This window comes from Arvicanthis niloticus, chromosome 13, assembly GCF_011762505.2.
Source record: "Arvicanthis niloticus isolate mArvNil1 chromosome 13, mArvNil1.pat.X, whole genome shotgun sequence".
NCBI lineage: Eukaryota > Metazoa > Chordata > Mammalia > Rodentia > Muridae > Arvicanthis > Arvicanthis niloticus.
Window position 1 is genome coordinate 32,057,079 of NC_047670.1, and position 21,557 is coordinate 32,078,635.

Here is a 21,557-nt window from a genome sequence, read left to right on the forward strand (position 1 = left end):
TGCTTAGCCTGCCTCTTTCTCTTCACAGCAGGAGCCCAGCCCATGAGGTAGTACTGTCCACATTTAGAATGGATCTTCTGAACTCAGTTGACCTAATCTAGAAACCCCCTCATTGACATGCCCAGAGGTTTGTTTGCAGCATGATTCAGAATTCCCCCCAAGTTGACAACCCAAATTAGTCATCTTATAAGTTCTTTTGCTCCCTGCAAGATGGACTTGGGGTCTTCTGTTAAAATTAAATGATTGTTCTTGCCAAAGAGGGCTGCCAATGCAGGCTGCTAGGGGAAGAGAAATGTCATTAAGCATGGACCCTGGGTGCCACACTAACCGACCAACTAGACAAAAGGTGTGCCCTGGTGCTATAGTGGCAAGTCTTTATGAATAAGCACCCTCCCTCTGGTTGGAATTGAAGCTTGTTCCACATGAGGGAATTTATGTTTGGTACTGTAAACCTGTTAAGGGTAAGAAAAAGAAAGAAAGGAAAGAAGAAAGGAAGGAAGGAAGGAAGGAAGGAAGGAAGGAAGGAGAGAGAGAGAAAGAAGAGTGAAAAGAGGAAGGAAGAAAAGAAAAGAAAGAAAAAGAAGCCCCTGGTTAGGGAGGTCATAGGCTCTCATGGGGAAGCTATTGCTGTTTTTATTAAGTGGGCATGGTGTGCCTATCAAACTGCCTTTTAAATAACCATGTCTATTGTTGTAGATTGGTCAGCTTTTATCAGACAGCCTTCTTTTTTGCTGTGACCAGAGGGGATTATACAGATTCATAATTGGTCAGAGTGCTAAGAATAGTAACTCTTGAGTGTTTGGGCATAAATGTGACACCTGCATTATCCCTTCCAAGGCTCAGGGAACACCTTGCAAGAAGAAGGAGGTAGAACAGATGTCAGAACCAGAGGATAGGGTAGACTTTTGTGGAAGTGCTACCTTCTGGGCATGAATGGCCACAGCACTCTTGAATTCACAGCAACTGGGGTTCCCTGTAGTACCTAGGAAGGATTGAGCTTATCAATATCTTGCTACAAGAAGGAGGGGAACCCCTCCCCTCTCTGAGGACTTATAGGTAGCTAGTGGTTGCTTAGGGAAAGGAAAGACATTTTCTTTAGTGATATAGATGATGTGTTTATTAAACAATAAAGAGATATAGAATATGTTCTATGGGAGTGTGGTGAGGTATGAGGGAAGGGGATGTCTCAGCGGGCCCATGTTGAGGCATCCCTTCCCCTTGAGGGACCAGTCACACACCGGTATAGTATAGAATAGAGTTTATTTAGGGCATGGGAAGGGGAGCCAGGAGGGTAGTAGAGGCAGAGAGAGAGAGAGAAGGAGAGAAGGAGGGAAGGAGGGAGAGAGAGTACAGAAGTAGAGGCCAGCCATGAGCATGGAATGGGGAGGTGGAGAGGGGAAGGGAAGAGCCCAAGAGGGCAAGAGAGCAAGAGAGCGAGAGGGGGCAAGGAGCCCCTTTTATAGTGGGTCAGGCCTACCTGGCTATTGCCAGGTAACCATGGAGTGGAGTTTAGCCAGAATGTTAACAGTAGCCACTAGTAAATTGCTCGTATTCACGTAAGAAACTTCTTACACTCCAGTAAGCAACCCTTGTAAAAATTATGGTCTGGTTCTTCCTCTCAACCCCATGTTCCCAGAAATAAGACTCAGACTCAAAAATATATTTACAAATACCTTGGCCACATAGCTCAGCTCTTCTCTGACTAGATTGTAACTTGGAATAACCCATTCGTTTTAGCCTACATTCCCATATGTGTCCATCTCCTCACATCTTCTGACGTGAGGGGCTGATCTCCTGCATGGCTGTATCCCAGAATTCCCTCAGATTTATTATTGACAGGTGCCACATCCACGCAGACATAAGATATTCTCTCTACAAACCCTAGTGAAACTCACCAGGTCACAGGAGTGGGAGGAGCATAGAAGAGAGGCCAGTTAGGAAGTGGGAAGTGGTGGTGGTGGGGTGTCAGTGAGAATGGGTAAGGGGCGAGAAAGAGCGCATATCCCATCACTTTTCTGTTGTCCTGATAATACCGGTCGACCACAGCAGCTGAGAGAAGAGTTATTTTGGGCTGAGAATTCCAGAGGGCTAATATTCTGTGATGGCAGGAAATACACTGAGGCGAGGCACCAGGATCAGGAAGCTGAGAGACCATATCTTAAAGCAAAAAATGGTCAAATTGCAGGTAAGCGAGGCTTCTTGCTCTCAAAGCTCTCCTTCAATGACATAGTTCCTCCAGCAAGGCTGCACCTCCTAAACCTCCCCAGACAGTGCCATCAACTGTTGGAATGCCCGAGACGGTGGAGAACATTTCTCATTCAGACCACCACAGAGAGTAATGAGGAGGGGTAAACACAATCAACCTACATTATGTACGTGTATGAAAATGTCCATAGTGAAACCCAGTATTGTCTGTAATTAATTTTTACTAATAAATGTCAGGAGCCATCACAGAACAAGCTAATTAACTAGCAGGTGATCTTCCTGAGATGGTCAACTTCATATTATAATCCACAATGGATTTTTCCTATAGGCAAGGCCCAAGAGAATTCATTTTAGGAAAGATTCCTGCTATGAATATGCTTTTCCTGTTATCATCAAACACATATAACAATCACTAGGTATTATCTCACCCCTTTGGAGCAGATCTCTGCAGATCTACAAAGATGTACTGTCTTGTAGTGATACTACATAGACAAATAAATGACTTCTTAAGTCTTAATGATGATCCCATAAGAATTCCTAAAATTATATCAGCGATTAAGCTCTTTTATAGCGGGACTGCTATTAGGCCCTTTTGTGATAGTCAAAACTCTGCCATTCTCCCTGTGTCACCAGTTAATTACTCTTAGATAGTAACCAGACTTTCTCCTACTCAGAGCACGGTCCAAGAGGTTGTAAAACAATTAACCAAAGGTCATAAAAGGGAACTAACGATTTGTTGTAGGTGCTAGGACAGAAGATAAAATATTGGCTGGGTTTATCTATACAAAACTTCACTAGTAACTTAGTTATGGTTTTTAACTTTCAATGAACTTGTGGAGCTGAGACAGGTGATGGATGCTTAGTCAGATAATTACTCCTAATGGCTATGCATGTAAACATTCTCTGTTATAAACTTCTATTTCGATTTATGATTTGACTAATTAGTGTGAACTTGTGGTGAACTTTTTAACATGTGATTATGTAGCACACACTTCTTGGACAAAGAGAAAAATAGAATTTTTCTTTGTCCCCCTTTTTCCATTCATTCTGTCTCTCTCTCTTTTTCTTAGATAGCTTTCATAGGAAACGTTTTACAACTTAAAAATAAATGTTATAGTCATGTTTTAAAGTGTCCCCTTTTCTTCCCGTGGCTTCTACTAGCGGGCTGAAAGTTAGAGCCTCGCAGTTCCTGCTGAGGTAGAACGAAGGCCACATTACTTAATCCCCCAATGTTAAGCTACAGGTGTCAATTGCCTAAGCCAGTAAACTTTTTACCCTCAGTAAGAGCAAGAAAGTTTTTTAGAACTTTTTAAAAGTTATCATTAGCATTTCAGTGTAGTTAGAGAAGTAGAACATCTGGAGACCCTCGGACTTTAAAGCCACACCAAAGTCCTACTCTGTGCCCCCACCACTACCCTCTCTGGGCTAGGAGGCTCCCTGCAAATAAAATAAATTAAAAAAAAAACGAATAATAGGCTTGGGTGTGTATTGTCTGACGGACAGATTGCCTAGCATTAAAAGGCTATGGCAGGAATCTCCAGAACAGAGAGAGGAAAAAAAAATGTCAGTGGCAAGAATGACAAGAACCAGGAGAAATAGACTCAAGTAGTGTCTTAATAGCTTGGAATCTGTTCCACCTTTTGTAGATGTTAAGTGACTTCAGATGAGGAAGTTCCAGTCTGCAACAAGATTAATTCATTTGTAGGGAATATAATAGCTTACCCATATCTTCTGCCAAACACCATTAAGAATTTTGCTTGTCAAAACAAAATAAAATTTTGCTTGTAAAACTATTCCACTTTTTACCACTAGATGGTGGAATTGCTTCATGTTTCACAGACTACAAAGCATCTGCTTCATTCTTTATAGTGGTTTGAATAATCTTGGCCCAGGGAATGGCACTATTAGAAGGTGCATCCTTTAAGACCCTTGTTCTAGCTGCCTGGAAGCCAGTCTTCTAGCAGCCTTGAGATGAAGATGTAGAATTCTCAGCTCCTCCTGCACCATGCCTGCCTGGATGCTGCTCCAATTAAATGTTGTCCTTTGCCTTGGTCATGGTGTCTCGTCACTAGCAATGCAAACCCTACTAAGACAGTCTAGTTCTCTGTCATAAAAAGAAAAGCCAAGGCCACAGTACTGAGAATAATGACTGTTGCTGCTCAGCCGTAAAGGAAACATCTGTATCACTCCCTCTAAAACACAGAGTCACAGGAGATGGAGTGGAAAGACAGGTAGGAACTGGAGGGATGAACGGGAGTGCCACACAATGCTGTCTCCTGACTATGACCTGACCGTCGTCATCATCAGTACACAGCAGCTACCTGAGCCAACCAACCACAGCAATGACGACAACACAAAACAGATATGAGGTAAGAAGAAGGGGGTGAACAGGAGGTGGAGACAGCAGGGAGGATCATGGGAATCATGGTTTACAGACTTGTCCCATCATGCCTGGTTCTGACCCCTTCATCTATTCCTGCGATTGTACCTACCACTTGCTACCGTCATGGACTCTGAAATCCCCCCTGGAATTTTTTTTTTTTTTTTTTTTTTTTTTTTTTTTTTCTTGGTTTTTTGAGACAGGGTGACAGGGTTTCTCTGTATAGCCTTTGGCTGTCCTGGAACTCACTCGGTAGACCAAGCTGGCCTCGAACTCAGAAATCCTGCCTGCCTCTGCCTCCCAAGTGCTGGGATTAAAGGCGTGTGCCACCACCGCCCGGCTCCCCTGGAAATTTAAGCCCGAATATACCTTTCTTTCTGTATTCCTAGTTATAGTATTTAATCACAACAGTATAAAAGTAACCAATATAGTCTCTTATTTACTGAGTCTAGCTGGAAGCTGCTCTGTGATATAGGAATTTGAGAAATGCAACCTTTGGTCTCAAACCACTTAGGATACAGATCGCAGTGAGGAAGGAATCAGGGAATTAGAGAGTAAACAGATGCTAAAAGATGAGGCCATTATCTTGCAGGGAGGAGGTAAGGGTTGAGACCTTTCCTCACCATCAGAAGGACCAGAGCTCAAAATCTTGTAATAGAAAGCAAGTCAACAAATGTAAACATGATGTACTTATTTAATAAGCATTTTATACAACATGGGAGCCTGTTGTCAGTGTGGGAAAACACAGCTCTCACTTCAAAAGCAATAAAAGATAGCTCATTCTAGAGCCAAATATGAGTGACCATAGCCCAGAACACAGATTTAGGCTGCCCCAAGTTCCACGTTTGTACTGGCTGGTTTTGTGTGTCAACTTGACACAAGCTAGAGTCATCAGAGAGGAAGGGCCCTCGGTGGAGGAAATTCCTCCATGAGATCCAGCTGTAAGGCATTTTCTCAATTAGTGATAATGGGGAGGGTCCAGCCCATTGTGGGTAGTGCCATCCCTGGGTGCTATAAGAAAGCAGGGTGAGCAAGCCATGAGGAGCAAGCCAGTAAGCAGCACTCCCCCCACCCCACCCCTCTAGGCTTCTGTATCAGCTTCTGCCTCCAGGTTCCTGCCCTGCTTGAGTTCCTGTCCTGACTTCCTTCAATGATGAACAGTGATGTGGAAGTATAAGCCAAATAAACCTTTTTCTCCTCAACTTGCCTCTTAATCATGGTGTTTCTTCATAGCCATAGAAACTCTAACTAAGACAATATCCCACTCTGGAAGTGTTGGGCCTTGGCCATTTAACCTGCACCATCAATCACGTAGGATGCAGGTAGAGGGCGTGATTAACAAGTCTCCACCTCCAGAGATTAAAATATTAATGAGTTATTTAAAGGCAGGGGGCATAGCTAATTAAGTTATTCCAGCCCCCTTTCCCCCCCTATAAAAATCCAGGCCCCCTGACTTTTTGGGGGGCGTGCATACCATCTACACCCATTCACCACTCCATGAACAATAAAAGCTTTGGAAAACCAGACTCCAGGTGTCGCCTGGGCCTTCCTGTACCTGCCTCTAGATTCCCAGCCTTTGGAACCCTGAACCTTCCAGATACTGCAGCCGCCAGCCCACCCAGGACCCAGCTGCTAGACCGCTGTGGGACCCCCGCTGCCGGACCCTCTCCCCGAGAGAGGTTTTTTTTTTTTTTCCCACATGGAAGCAGTTTTTTGAACCTTGTATAACAGAACAAAGAATGTCATAAAACAAGACTCTTAAAATACTCTGGTACACATGAATGAGGTGGCTACAGCAAAACATGGCCGTCTTGGCTATAGGCCTCAGATGACTTTTACCCTTTTGGTTGGAAAATTAAGAAAATTAAGAGTTTTGTTAATATATCCCCAAAAGATTTTTATCTGTAGTCAGGGTATAAGGTCCAACACAGAGGGACACAAGAAATGGCTCTTGGGTGGGCTAAAGATAGCCCAAGATAAACTATGGCAGGCTCTGGGCCTACAGTATTCTCAGTCTCCAAGGTCACTGACATTCTAATCAGCCAATCAGCATTCATAGACAAAGCTTCTTCCCAGAAATTCTCATTCACACTATGAATAAAAGACCCAAAGAACAGTGTGAGCCACCCACTCTTATGCTTAGGTTTGATGAAGTATATGCAGCCATTTAGAAGTATAAGTTGTCAATAGGGTATAAATAATTAACCAGTCGGGAAGAGGGGACACACAGCCCAGCCTATCTGAGCACATTCTTTTTTGGTCTCTTAATGTAGTTATAGTCTTCCTTCCTCCCAGGTATAGGATAAGGCTCCAGAAATGATGTGGATGTGTGCCTGTTCTCTCTCTCTCTCTCTCTCTCTCTCTCTCTCTCTCTCTCTCTCTCTCTATCTCTCTCCTTCTTTCTTTCTTTTTTCTTTCTATTTTTTTTAATTTTAAAGAATTATTAGAGAAAGGGGCCTGATTTCATGTGTGTTGCCTGCATGTATGCCTGTGTGTCAGATCCTAGTTGACAGTTGTGAGTTGCCATGTAGGTGCTGGGAACTGAACCCAGGTCCTCTGGAAGAGCAGCCATGCTTTTAATCACTGAGCTGTCTCTCCAACATCAATTTCTTTATAGGCAGCTGTCACACAGGGCAGAGTCAGAGCCATGTTTCCCAGGTTTTATGGCTGGCTTTGGGGAAAAGGGGTTTTGGTTTCTGTGGCATGCCTGGGAGAGGAGTAATTCTGGTTTCCCAGTTCTACGTGAGGAGTAATCACCGGGAGGTCAGAGACGGTCAGAGAGGAGTAATCACCGGGAGGTCAGAGACGGTCAGAGAGACCTAGCTTCTGAGCCCATCCCTTTGGGTTACATTCTAACATGTTGGTTCTTCCTTTTGTTTTGTTTGTTTGTGAGTAAACCCAAAAGTTATCCATACTGAGCTATATTCTCCAGCCCTCATGAGACTGTTTTAATGAAATAATTTGACTTAACCAATTAATTATAAACCGCATGTAGTACGATGTCACAAGGGCTTGTTAAAATAAAGGCAGTATTCCTTTCAGCTGTTACATTCATGAGACTGCTTTTATATTTGTTTTGTTTTAAATATTAGGACAGGATCTCATGTAGCCCAGACTAGCCTCAGATTCTTTATGTAGCCAAGGATGACTGTAGATTACTGATTCTCCTGGCTCCACCTCCTTAGTTGCTGGGTGCTTCTGCCTGGCCTTAGGGTAAGGAGCTGAAGTGGGCATATATATGTTGGACATACACAGGTCAAAAGATTGACGATCTCTGGCCTTTTAACTCTCTCACTATGCTGGATGCTGAAGTTGATGGCTTCTAAAAAATATTGACTTTCTTGCTTATTCTGTGACTGAAAACCACTGGCCTCTTTTCTCTTCAACTCTCTCTGTTTTATTTTACTACTTAACTCTGTCTTACTGTTCCGTGCTAAAAACTTAACTCTTTATCACTGTTCTGTGCTTCATTACGTGCTGAGGATGCTACGAGTTTATTATTATTTACTTTATGATTCTCTGTGCTTGTTACATGCTGCCAAACTTAATTCTTACTCCTCTTTAAACTTACTATATGCCTTAGTTAGGGTTTTACTGCTGTGAACAGACATCATGACCAACTGACCAAGGCAACTTTTTTTTTTTTTTTTTAGACAGAGTTTCTCTGTGTAGCCCTGGGTGTCCTGGAACTCACTCTATAGACCAGGCTGGCCTCGAACTCAGAAATCTGCCTGCCTCTGCCTCCCAAGTGCTGGAATTAAAGGCATGCATCACCACTGCCCAGCCCAAGGCAACTTTTATAAGGACAATATTTAATTAGAGCTAGTTTGCAGGTCCTGAGGTTCAGTCCATTATCATCAAGGCAAGAGCATGGCAGCATCCAGGCAGACATGGTGCAGGAGGAGCTGAGAGTTCTACATCTTCATCTGAAGGGTGCTAGGAGAATACTGGCTACCAGGCAGCTAGGATGAGGGTCTTAAAGTCCACATCCATGGTGACACACCTACTCCAACAAGGCCACACCCCCTAATAGTGCCACTCCCTGAGCCAAGCATATACAAACCATCACACTAATAATTCTCTGGCAATTAACATAGGCTGTATAACTAGGGGGAATCTAGTGGAGGATTAATTACTAAGTCTCCTTTCTCTATTGCCCAGAAGCCTCGCCTCTCACTGGCCAGGCAACTGGGAGGTTTAGAGCAATTAACTTTTATTGAACCAGGAGAAGAGAGTCATGCTCACAAAAAGGAAAGCTTTTATACAAGCAAATATGCATAAACACACATAACATTCATATACACATTCATACATACACATTCATTATCGCATATTTATTGGGCCCAACAATCTGTCTCACCAGCTTACATACTTAAACACATATATACACACACACACACACAGCCCTATACTTACATATAGTACATATATTGTGGATATGGCAAAAGTCCAAGTGCCAGTGCAGAAAGAACTCAGTCATTCTGGATGAAAAGTTAGCTCCAACTTTTATTGCATAGAGAAAGAAAAGGCTTCTACCTTTCTATTGCTAAAACGAATAAAACAAAAATCTAAGGAAAACCTATCTCATGGTAAGAAGAAGCCTGCCTGCTGCTTTCTACTCTGCTGTATCCTGCTGTCTCTCTGTGTTCTATCCTGCCTCTCCTCATCTGCTTAGCCCCTCATCTCTGTAACACCTCTGACCTATTTTCCTTCTGCCTACATAATGTCATCATTCCTAGTTTTCTGTACCTTTTCAGGAGAATAAATCACATGGTATTCCGAAAAGTTCACAACAAGTTCAAACATAGATTTGAATCATAAATTGAACAAGAAGTTACAACAGAGATGTTTACATGTTTACATTAAGAGTAATTATCAGCCGGGCGGTGGTGGTGCACACCTTTAATCCCAGCACTTGGGAGGCAGAGGCAGGCGGATTTCTGAGTTCGAGGCCAGCCTGGTCTACAGAATGAGTTCCAGGACAGCTAGGACTACACAGAGAAACCCTGTCTCAAAAAACAAAAAAAAACAAAAAAAAAACCAAACAAACAAAAAAAAAGAGTAATTATCTAAGTACTTTATCTGTTACTAACTCCACAGGTTCATTAAAAGTGTAAAACTATAATTCTTTGGTCCAAGTTAACATTGAAGTTTTATATAGATAAGCTTAGTCAATATGTTATCTTGTGTTCTTGTACCAACACTAAATTGTTCTTCCTTTAACGGCCTTTGCTTAATGGTTTTTATAGCCTAACAGAATGTATTCCCAAGCTGTAAATCTGTATCAATGACTGCTTTCTATTTCAGAAAAATTAACTCAACTCGTGACACATGAAGACTTGCAGAGTTCTTTTCTTTTTTTTTTTTTTTTTTAAGAATTTTTATTTATTTTATTTATATGAGTACACTGTAGCTGTCTTCAGACACACCAGAAGAGGGCATCAGATTCCATTACAGATGATTGTGAGCCACCATGTGGTTGCTGGTAATTGAACTCAGGACCTCTGGAAGAGCAGTCAGTGCTCTTCACCGCTGAGCCATCTCTCCAGCGACCAACTAGTAGAGTTCTAATTGCAGTTTTCACATCACAGGGAGCCTTAATTGCAGCCCTTATAAAGGGCTCAATAATTATTAGTTTAAATTTAGGAATTCTTATAGAATCATCATTAGGAATTAATAAATCATCTATTTATATATATATAGCATCACTACAAAAACAGAACATCTTCATTGATCTGCAGAAAATCTGCCCAATAGAGTGAGCTAAATATCCATGGATTGTTATATTAATATAATAATGACAGGATAAACATATCAATAGCAAGAATCAATCCTGAGATTAGTTTCTTAGGGCCTTGCCTCTAGAGCTTATCCATAGAAGTCTATGCAAGGCAGTGGACATCTCAGGAAAGTCATTCGCTAGTCTTAGACTCTCCTAGATGGCTTCTGACATCAAGTGTAAGGAATACAGGCATAAGTAACAGGACACATGCAAGGGATCAAATTCAGGGCTTCCTACATCCTAGGGAAACACTTACAACTGAGTTACTTTACCAGCCCTTAAATATGAGATGTGATGACTTTTTCTACTGTCAACCACTGTAAAGCTCTAAGCTTCCTTTTTTTCTCAGAGTATCCATTGAGAGAACTCTTCTGCATATAGCAGAACTTTATAGAACACAGATTCTTTTTTTGTTTGTTTGTTTGTTTGTTTTTCGAGACAGGGTTTCTCTGTGTAGCCCTGGCTGTCCTGGAACTCACTCTGTAGACCAGGCTGGCCTCGAACTCAGAAATCCACCTGCCTCTGCCTCCCAAGTGCTGGGACTAAAGGCGTGCGCCACCACTGCCCGGCTAGAACACAGATTCGTATATCAAAATGAAACAATTTCCCAGGCCATCTCTTGTCATCAACAAAGGTAGATAACTTCTTAATTAAGTCTATTTCCACTTGGAAATCACATTTTAATACGCATTTAACAACTGTCCAAGTGAATTTTTCTGAGCCTTGAACTTGGGTGAAAAAAACTCTGCAATGAAGAAGGATGAGGATGCTGGGATCACTCATAATGTAGATGGACTGAGGAGGAACAGAGGAAAAAACTGTGATATACTGGGCAGTAAGATATCCTAAGTAGCTGTGCAGAGTGGCTCACATCTGTAATCCCAGCACTCAGAGGCTGAGGCCAGAGGGATCACACACACACACACACACACACACACACACACACACACACACACACCAGGCTCAGCTGCCTGGTCTACAGAGTGACTTAGTGGCCAGCCTGGACACAGAAAAGTTCCTGTCCCAAAATAAACACTCAGAAAGGACTTTACCATTGAGCTGACTTGAACTCACTGAGTCCAGAGCCCTGGACTTTGTAATATCCCTGCCTTTGGGGTACCTCTTTTTATCCTGTGATAACAAAGCAAAGGCTGGGCTGGAGAGACACTTCAGAGGTTCTTCAAGAAGTCCTGAGTTCAATTCCCAGTAACCATATGGTGGCTCACAACCATCTATAATGAGATCTGGTGCCCTCTTCTGGCCTGCAGGTGTACATGCAGATAGAACACTGTATACATACATACATACATACATAATCTTTTTGAGAGAGAGAGAGAGAGAGAGAGAGAGAGAGAGAGAGAGAGAGAGAGAGAGAGAGAGAATCAAAGGCCGGTATAAGCTAGTAAGACATTATCATTTTGGTGCTTACCTAACTCCATTCCCATTAGATGTGGCCATCACATCCCCCATCTGAGGTGGACAGCCCTCAGCAGGTAGAGGCTGGAAACAGAAACATCTGCATCAGGGACTCAGTGAAGACACAGGAATGTACATCAAGTACAGGACTGGCCTACGAAAGCATCTAGACAAGGAACCTAGCCTCTGAAGAGGCACTGTAGCTGAGAAACGACCAGCGTGGCCTCTAGAGTCAGAAGAGTCTCACCTCCCAACCTACCTTTACTCTGCTGTGCATCATCCCTCCCAGGCCTCACCTTTCAGTGTAAAATAGCGGCTGATTCACCGGATTGAGGAATAGATGTTTAAGATGTCATGCTTTTCTCCACATGACCAGACACAGCATCAGTTCAGTATGTATAATCTCTTACTATCTCACTTAAAAAAATTTCCCACCCTCCCTAACTTAAGGTCTTGATTCAAAATAAAAATGATACCCTAGGCATGGTGGTCCATGCCTGTGACCACAGCACTAAAGAGGCAGAGGCAGAGGCAGAGGCAGAGGCAGAGGCAGAGGCAGAGGCAGAGGCAGAGGCAGAGGCAGAGGCAGAGGCAGAGGCAGAGGCAGAGGCAGAGGCAGAGGCAGAGGCAGAGGCAGAGGCAGAGGCAGAGGCAGAGGCAGAGGCAGAGGCAGAGGCAGAGGCAGAGGCAGAGGGCTACCAAGTGAGATACTGTCCTAGATAACTAAGTTAATTAATTAATTTGCAGATATTGACCAGGTCTAGTGGTGCAGGCCTATAATCGCAGTATTTAGGGGGCTGAGACAATTGGTAAAGTGTTTATCCAGCATATACAAGACCCTGGGGTTGAACTCAGTCCATGTATATAAATGGATAAATAAATAAAATAACAAGCCAAGCATAATGGTTCAGGCCTATAATCCCAACTCTTGGGAAGCTAAGGCTGGAGGATTGCCATGATTTTAAGACATGTTTAGGCTACCTGGTGAGACTGTCTTTTATTATTATTATTATTATTATTATTATTATTATAGGGCTTGTAAAAGCATCTTTTGTTCACCTGATGTAATTTTCATCTCAAAGGCTAATTATCTCAGACCATTAACCTAGTCCTAGAAGCTTCTAGCCTCTGTTCAATCTTATCTAGGCCTAGAGTGTTTTCAGCCTCTGAGACCTACTGCTGAATTAGTTCATGTTTTGCCAGTTCTTTCTGATCTCTGGCTGGCTGACTCAACTCAGCTGTTCTGGCTCAAACTCCTCTCCAAGCTGACTGATTCAATCCTCTTTCTCCGCCTCTGACTTTTTGCTCTGCTTGGCCTCGAATTAACTCTGGCAATTTTTTCTAATCCTTTGGCTCCTTCTCATTCTCTGGCTTGTTCTGTCTTCACCTGTGTCTAGCTTGTTCTTGCTATCAGCACGTAAAACTGCCTCCTCTTCCTTTGCCTTCACTAACTCTTAAGTAGTTTCCCTTTCTTCTCTCTTCTCACGAGAGTTGGGCAGATCCTATCCTGTCAAGTCTTCCTCTGATTCATCACTTTGACTGCCACTCAATTAGACATCACTATCAAACATGGGTGCTTCCTTCTACAAAGTAACTTTACCTTCATTGTTTGGGATTAAAGGTGTGTTCTAAGAGCCTGTGTATCCCAGGCAGAGGAATTAAAGGTGATTGCTAAGGTTGAGTCTTACCACAACCAGAAATAGCATTTTTTTTTAAAGTAAATAATGCAATCTTAGATTCGCAGTATGATCAAATATCCTGCAATGGCTGGATAAATGACTCAGGACCTAAAGGCAGTTGCCACTAAGCCTGGTGTCCTGAGACCTATCCCTTGAACCCACATGTTGGTAAAAGAGTTGTCTTCCTCAAGTTGACTTCCATGGGTGCATTGTAGATATGCATGCATGTAGAGGACTTTTAATCCAGCAATATATGGCTGTTCTGGCAAGGGATCACATCCAAAGGCCTGTGTGATCTGGCTGGGATGCAGACATGCCACACACCTTTAATCCCTCTGGCTGGACTATATGCCCTTAGTACACACATTTAAGGTAAATTTAGTTTGTAGAAGGAAGCAGCCATGTTTGAAAGTCTAACTAAGGGGCAGACAAGGTGACAATTCAGAGAAAGATTTGACAGAATGAGTCAGAGATAGGATATGCCCAGCTCTCATCAGAACAGCACAAGAAAGAATGACTATTTAAGAGCAGTGCAGGGACAAAGGGTGAGTCAGTTGGGAGTCAGTGCAGTGAGGGCCATGCAGTGGAGTTGAGTTCACTCATTAGTCCATGCAATTCAGTGCAGGTCAGCAGAGGCAGTTGAAGCTAGAGAAGAAGGAACCAGAGGATTAGAACAAATTCCCAGAGTTAGTTTGAGGCCAAGCAGAGCAATTCAATGTGAAGCCTGAGAGAAGCCATATTGAATCAGTCAGCTTGGAGAAGAGTTTGAGCCAGAACAGCTGAGTTGAACCAGCCAGCCAGAGTTCAGAAAGAACTAGAAAGGGTGAGTTTATTCAGCAGCAAGCCTCTGAGACAACAATTAAAGTTACTTTTACACATGCACATAAACATACAAAGTAAATAAATAAATAAATGTAAAAAATAATCCCAATAAATAAATTAATTAAATAACACACCAGCCAGGCATACACACACACACACACACACACACACACACACACACACACGCTTTAACATAGCTGTAGTAGTCTTGGTGCATGCTACAGCCACCACATGCAAATAGCAAATAGAGTAATTTACCCCAATTTGCTGATTAAGACTGGAACAGTACAAGGTACAGTTCTTTGTCAACACATATAATAAGCACATTCCTGACCATCTTGTATTATGTTAAAATAATTAACATAATTATTATGTTATAATTTATTATTATTATTATTATTATTATTATTATTATTATTATTATTAATTTGGTCAGTTTTCTCAAAAACCTATCTCCTAAGGGAGACAGTTGAGATTTAGGATAATCCAGTTCTTTGAGAGTTATTGTCCTGAGGGGATGTGATCTATAGCATACCTAGTACCAGGTCACTAAAAGCCAGTATCACCCCCAATAAATGTATTAGACTGTAAACATTCCCAATAACCTCTGGAAGGTAGCCATTTCTCCATAGTATTTAGTGTCATTGCAAAAGTAATCAGTAGATGGCAGCACAAACCAGTATGTTAAATTATCTGGCGCCTTAAGGAGGATTGAACTGGAGAAAGCAGCTTCTTTTGTAATGTTTTCTTACAAAAAGACAAAAGCAACACAATACAGTGCATATGAATTATGAAGTCACGAATGTCTTATTTCTCATTATCTTTACAATTAGTTTTTAATCTCTTGTCATTTCTTTGTTTGTTGTCAAATATAGTTTTCAGGTCCCAGGTAGGAGCTTGTTTGGTTAGTTTGTTTTTGACAGGGTCAAGGATAAAACCCAAGTCCTTAGCCATGTTAGGCAAGTGCTCTGTGACTCAGATACACTCCTAGACCTTACAATTATTTTGTTAAAAACTAGTCCCTTCTTGACAACTCTAGCAACAAAAATATTTGGATAGGAATAACACACAATCCTAAACGGGATGTCTCCATCAAATTCCTCTCTTCAGAGCTCAGGAAACCCTGGAGAAGAGAAGGCAGAGAGAGTATTAGAGCCAAAGGGGATGGAGGACACCAGGAAAACAAGGCTCTCGAGATCAATAAGAGCAAAGCTCATATGAACTCACAGAAACTGAGGCAGCACAGGGCCTGCAAGGGTCTGTACCCCGTCCTCTGCATTGGACAGGATATTCTAAACCATCAGCTTTTTCCATTCACAAAACCAATAACAAGTATAATGGCTAAAGAATGAGGAATCCACTAATGTTTGAGAACAGGCTAACTCTCTTACAAGATGATGTAAATTCAGGGGACAGGGAGGTAAAATGCCCTGAGCACCAAGGCTGAGAACCTGAGATCAATCCTGGAACCAACATGGTGGAAGGAAAGAACTGACTCCAGCAAGTTTCATGTGCACACATCCACTAAAATATAATGAAATATATTTTATTACCTTATTTAATTTTTGGTTTTTAAACAGAGTATTTCTGTGTAGCCCTGGCTGTCTTGGAACTCAGTCGGTAAGCCAAGCTGTCGTCAGATTCACAGAGACCCACCTGCCTCTGCCTCCCAAGGAGTGCTGGGATGAAAGGTATGTGCCACCACCAACTGGTATGAAACATTTTTTTTTTTTTTTAAAGAAAATAAACATTCCTAGGAAAGTATAACTTGTGAAGTAGAGTCCAGGAAGATGACAGACAGACAGACAGAAGGCATTCCGTGAAGATCAAGCAGAAACGAGACAGACAGACTCTTAGAATCAACAGCAATCATTTTGGTCAGTTTGTTTTTGAGGTGGGATATCATGTATTTCAGGCTAACCTACTGAACTTGCTATGCAGCTAAGGTTGACCTTGAATACTGTCTCAGTTTCCATTTCCATTGCTGTGAAGAAACACCATGAATCAAGGTGACTCTTATAAGGGATGATGTTTAATTGGGGCTGGTTTACAGTTCCAGAGGTTCAGTCCATTATCTTCATGACAAGAAGCATGCCAGCATCCAGGCAGACATGGTGCTGGAGGAACTAAGAGTTCTACATCTTCATCCAAAGGAAGACAGGAGCAGACTGTCTTCCAGGCAGCTAAGAGAAGAGTCTTAAAGCTCACCCCCACAGTGACACGCTTCCTCCAACATCTACTCAAATGAGGCCACACCTCCTAATAGTGCCACTTCCTGGACCAACCGTATTCAAACCACCACAAATACTGACCTTCCTTCCGGCTTCCAAATGCTGCAGTTTGGGTGTGTAGTACCCATCCCAGATAGCACCTACCCTATCATTAAGCTTTATGGCTGACACGATACTTTCACTTTTTTAGTAATTAAGTTCATCTCTTTTCACTTTGTGACTAACCTTTAGGAAGAGTTCATTGCATCAGCACTGCTCAAAATATGGTTGAGTAGGGAGTGGCCAAGAACCTAAATGAAAGAAAGGGAGACATACACTTTGTTACTAAGAGAATGCACTAAGAAATACTCACAGCAATTTTACGGGGTATTTTGTCTCTTGACTCCTATAAGGCTGGGGCATATGTTAAGTATGCCTTTTTAATGTAATCTGTCTTGTATTTCATCAAAATGGCACACTTAGATCTCCTGGAAATGCAGACACCCAGACATTCTTCATCCAGATTTTGATATTGGCCTCTAGGTACCAAAACATCCAGGAGGCACCCACGGGTGAGTCAGCAGATCTGGGAAAGGTGCCTTCACTTCTACTAGTTTCCACCTGTAAGGATTTACAAAATTTCATTTAATCCACTCAATAACCAATGAGACTGATGCCATATAACCTTTCCTTCTGAGAACAGAAAATTCTGAGAAGATAATTGGCTTGCAAGTGGAAGTCTGTCAGGATTTTTAGCTCTGCTGAAATCTCGATGTAGGATTAATTGCCACAACAATGCCCTCCTGTCTTCTGTCATCAGCCACAGGCATAGTTTCTTCAGGACCAGTTGTTCTAGGACAGTCATGGCCACTGATGCCTATGTCCTTAGCAGGCAGTTCACCCATATGTCTCTGATAGAAGAGTGACTTAAACAATGGAGTATGATGTATGCCCTGTATCTCATGTAAGCTTAAAGTTTAATATGTAACAGCAAATCAGTTGTCATTAGCTACAGGTATCTTCTCTCCTCTCTCTCTCTCTCTCTCTCTCTCTCTCTCTCTCTCTCTCTCTCACACACACACACACACACACACACACGCACACACTTGAGGGGCCTTCAAGGAAAATATGCAGACACACACATAGGAGAGGCTTTCAAGAAAAAAATATCTAGGCCCAACAAGCCTTTGGAACGTGGAGGCAAGAAAATCAGGAGTTCGAGGCCAGCTTTGGCTACATGAGATATTCTGTGTTAAAAAGCTAGAACTAAAGATAAAATTAAAAGTTCCTTTCCCTTTAAGATCAGGCATTTTACTAACCTGAAATTTTTTAGCCTTAAGTTGTGGTAATTTTTTTTTTAAAATCACAAATGTACAAAATTTCATTAAAATGGATCTTCAAAACTTTAATTGAACCATTATTTCATGAATGGCGCAGACCATCCCTAGAAAGCAAAAATTACTTTTCATTTTCTCAACTGAATAATTGAAATCTAAAGAGATTTAGTGATTGACAAAATATTATTTTTGTTTGTTTGTTTTTGTTTTTGTTTTTGTTTTTGTTTTTGTTTTTGTTTTTCGAGACAGGGTTTCTCTGTATAGCTCTGGCTGTCCTGGAACTCACTCTGTAGACCAGGCTGGCCTCGAACTCAGAAATCCGCCTGCCTCTGCCTCCCAAGTGCTGGGATTAAAGGCGTGTGCCACCACCGCCCGGCTGACAAAATATTATAAACTTGGACAATGATAGGCAAGGACCAAGGCTGCATCGTTGATTGAAACACCAATGTCCCACCTCACATCTCAATGTTCTGTGTAATAAGTATAAGGTTTAAAGCCTGAAAACCAACAGATGGGTGTGGCGGTGCACGCCTCTGATCCTAGCACTCAGGCAGGCAGACCTCTGAGTTTGAGAGCAGCCTGGTCTCCAGAGTGAGTTCCAGGACAGCCAGGCTGAGTGAGAAACCTTACCTCCACAAACCACACAAAAACAAAAACAGAGACAGACAGCTCATTAAGTCCACACCATCTCCCTCTGTCACTTGAGAATGGGGCTCTAGAATCACATTGAGTTAAAACTTCTCCTTCTCCCTCCCCCTCCCCTCCCTTTCCCCCTCCCCCTCTCCCCCTCCCCCTCCCTCCTACCTCCCCTCTCCCCCTCCCTTTCCCCCTCCCCCTCCTCTTCCTCCTCCCTCTTCTCCCCCTCTCTTCTCCCCCCCTTCTTTCGATACACCTTTTAAAATATTGTCTGCTTATTATAAAGTTAGTAAGCTTAAATAAATTCTTCTGGCAAAGGAGCTGCCTACGATCCTCTGTTGGAGGGAGTTAGTTCCTTTCTGGAATGTGTCTGAGCGTATCTTGAGAATCTGTACAATAAGCACTGAAGTGCCGCCTAACTCTCCAGTTGTGAGACGTAGGTAGACTTTCACTTTTGTGTTTGCAAGCACTGATACCCAAGAGGGCTCTGTGAACACCAATTAACCGATACTCAAAACGTTCATGGTATCATGTAAAGCATAAACTAAATGTTCAACCATTTTTGTAATGCTCCTGTGAGCCTTAGACATGGTCTCTTGAGTGTTAAAAAAGACTAGTGTGTGTTTACCTTTGTGGGGAAAAAAATAGAGCAGAGTTTATAGTCTCAGCACTTGGGAGACTGAGGCAGGGGGATCATGGGTTTGATGCCAGCCTGGACTACACAGCAAGATTCTATCCAGAACAATAGTTTTGTTTGCCAGAGAGTGGGCCTTTGCAAAGTGTGACGCAAGCAGAGTCAGAGCCTAATCTCCAGGAATGCCAAGTAACATTCACCGCAGCATATGTTCTGTTATATATGATGCTTCCTGAAGATTGGGACTGTTATCATAGACACAAGTCCCTGTATCTGCCAAAAGGGAAATCCAAAGATACTTCAACAAACGTATATGACCACGGAAGACCTCTCAATCAAGTTATGTGGAAGTTTACAAACTAAAAATGAAGAGACATGATGACGACTTTTAATGAACATTCTAGACCAGCTCAGCCATTTAAATGTGTTTAACCCACACTTCTGAAGGTTTATTGTATTGCTCGCTTTTGGTTTTTGTTTGTTTTATGAAACAAGGTTATCTTTTTATCCCAGACTCATGCTCCTCCGGCTCCAGCCTCTGGAACTGGAAACACAGGTATGCCACCGCGCCTGCCAAGATACAGTTGTTTTAAAACACAACCTAAAATTGAGAATGATCCTGCCTGCTTGCCTGAGACAAATTACCTCACTCACTCGTCGAAGTGGCCTTCCCAATGTAAAAGGAAAATAATGCTCTGATTATGATATGGGAAAAATAAGAAGGTGGTAATTTATCTAAAACATCTGTCATGCAGCAGGTGTGGACAGGCGATAGCTACAATTCGTGTAAAGAAGGGATTAAGAGTATTTAGGTGGGAAAATGAAGCCAGGTTCTTAGTCTTTTTGAACCCCAGGCCAGGGTGCTTTATTGACTCCACCATAAGGTAGAGTAGTACTAAGTGATCTGTAGTACTTTTTTTTTTTTTTTTTTTTTTTTGAGTAAACCGTTCTCATTTTTATTCTCTGCAACTCTGGAATGAAAAAAATAGAGAAAAACTGCAAAATTCCCTAGCATGAGTTTGGGAGTTAAAAAGAAAATATAAAAGGGAAGAGACGCTCAACCTCCTGCAGAAACACAGGGTTCAGTGCCCGCCCCGATGTTTATATTTTTCTTCTTGTCCCCGCCCCCCGACCATGAGAGAGCCCAGGCCACGCCCCCATGCCGAAGTTCCAGGGCCGCACTCGCAGACCGCTTCAGCCTACCCGCAGGGATTCCCTCACCAGCCAATCGCCTCTGAGCCACGGGACCGCCCAGAACAAAGATGGCCGGGGCGGCCTCGGTGAGGGCACACTGATCCAAACGCCAGGCGCACCCGCCGGGACAGCAAAGACAGAGTGGCAACCGCGCGGCCGAGAGCATGGAGGAGGGCAGCAGCGGCGGCAGTGGTGGCAGCGACAGCAACGCCGGCGGGAGTGGCGGGGCGCAGCAGAGAGAGCTGGAACGCATGGCTGAAGTCCTAGTTACCGGAGAGCAGCTCCGGTAAGGAAAGGCACTCAGTTGGTGGGTTCCCGGTTGCACTATGCCTGCCGCGGTCCGGAGCACACACGCGATCTGGCTCGGGGCAGGCGTGTCGCGCGGGGCGTAGGGACAGTTGCAAGCGAGTGGGATGGTTGGTTCGCGCTGCGCGGGTGCCTGGCTACTGCAGCCCGGAGGCTGGCAGCTTCAGCAAGGTTGCGGGAACCGATACCTGGAACGCGCGGTGCAGGCTGCGCCCTAGCTGGGTTGCTGCAGCCATGCGTCCCGCCGACTCGCCACCGCTCAGCACTCGCAAACCCCTTGCCAGGTGTCCCTGATGACTGCCTAGCCTGCTCACACCAAAGAGAAGAGATATCGGGTGGGACCCCAGTCCCTGCACTTTCAGATAAAAGGCGCCACCTCCCATGATTGCCTTCGGTTCAGCTTTCCTTTTTGCTAGCAAGGCACGCTTCCCTTCTTTGATCCTCAGTTTACTTTTATGTAAAACCTGGCGGATCTCTGCGAGTCCAGAGAAGGGTTGCTACTCTTCCAGAACCTTTCCCAGCTCTTTACCTCTCCCTTAATTGGCACACCGTCAGGTGTCACTTGGGTCCGCAAGGGGGCGTGAAAGTATCTTGTTCAGTGGCCACGTTTGGGACCGTGGAGTTGGCCCATCGCCACCCACTTTTCCTAGAATTATCACTTGCCATCTTACAAATCCAGGAACCAGCACTTAGCCCCAGGGTCCCTTTGACATTCCCATCGCTTCCTGTTCCTTTTTCTTGGGCATGTGCTTAAGACTTGCGCTTCCACAGCTGCCGATATTGGGGGTTGTAAATCAGATTGCCACTTAAAATGAATCCGGCTCTGCTGGAACTTAAACCACGAGCCGGGTCCCACCTGGAAGATGTGTGCTAGTTCCCTCTAGCTCTTGGCTTGATTTTTTCCGGCTTATTTCAGTTTCTAGATGGCTGTTTCAAGACTTGAGAGTATTACCAAA

The 21,557-nt window shown here is 43.2% G+C and overlaps 1 protein-coding gene and 1 long non-coding RNA gene across 2 annotated transcripts in view; one reads left to right on the forward strand and one right to left on the reverse strand.

Annotated features, from left to right (window-relative positions):
- Positions 1-15,113: 15,113 nt before the first annotated feature.
- On the reverse strand, positions 15,114-20,459 carry LOC143434076 (uncharacterized). Its single transcript, XR_013103269.1, has 3 exons — positions 20,323-20,459; positions 16,741-16,805; positions 15,114-15,407 (listed from the first exon to the last, which is right to left on the reverse strand). It is a non-coding gene; the product is annotated as an uncharacterized LOC143434076 (long non-coding RNA).
- The window catches only part of Deptor (DEP domain containing MTOR interacting protein), a 128,729-nt gene continuing 127,462 nt past the window's right edge, over positions 20,291-21,557 (forward strand). The window contains exon 1 of the mRNA XM_034516923.2: positions 20,291-20,581. Coding sequence (XP_034372814.1) covers positions 20,460-20,581 — 122 coding nt within the window. The 5' untranslated portion in view covers positions 20,291-20,459. The remainder of the gene's footprint in view (positions 20,582-21,557) is intronic.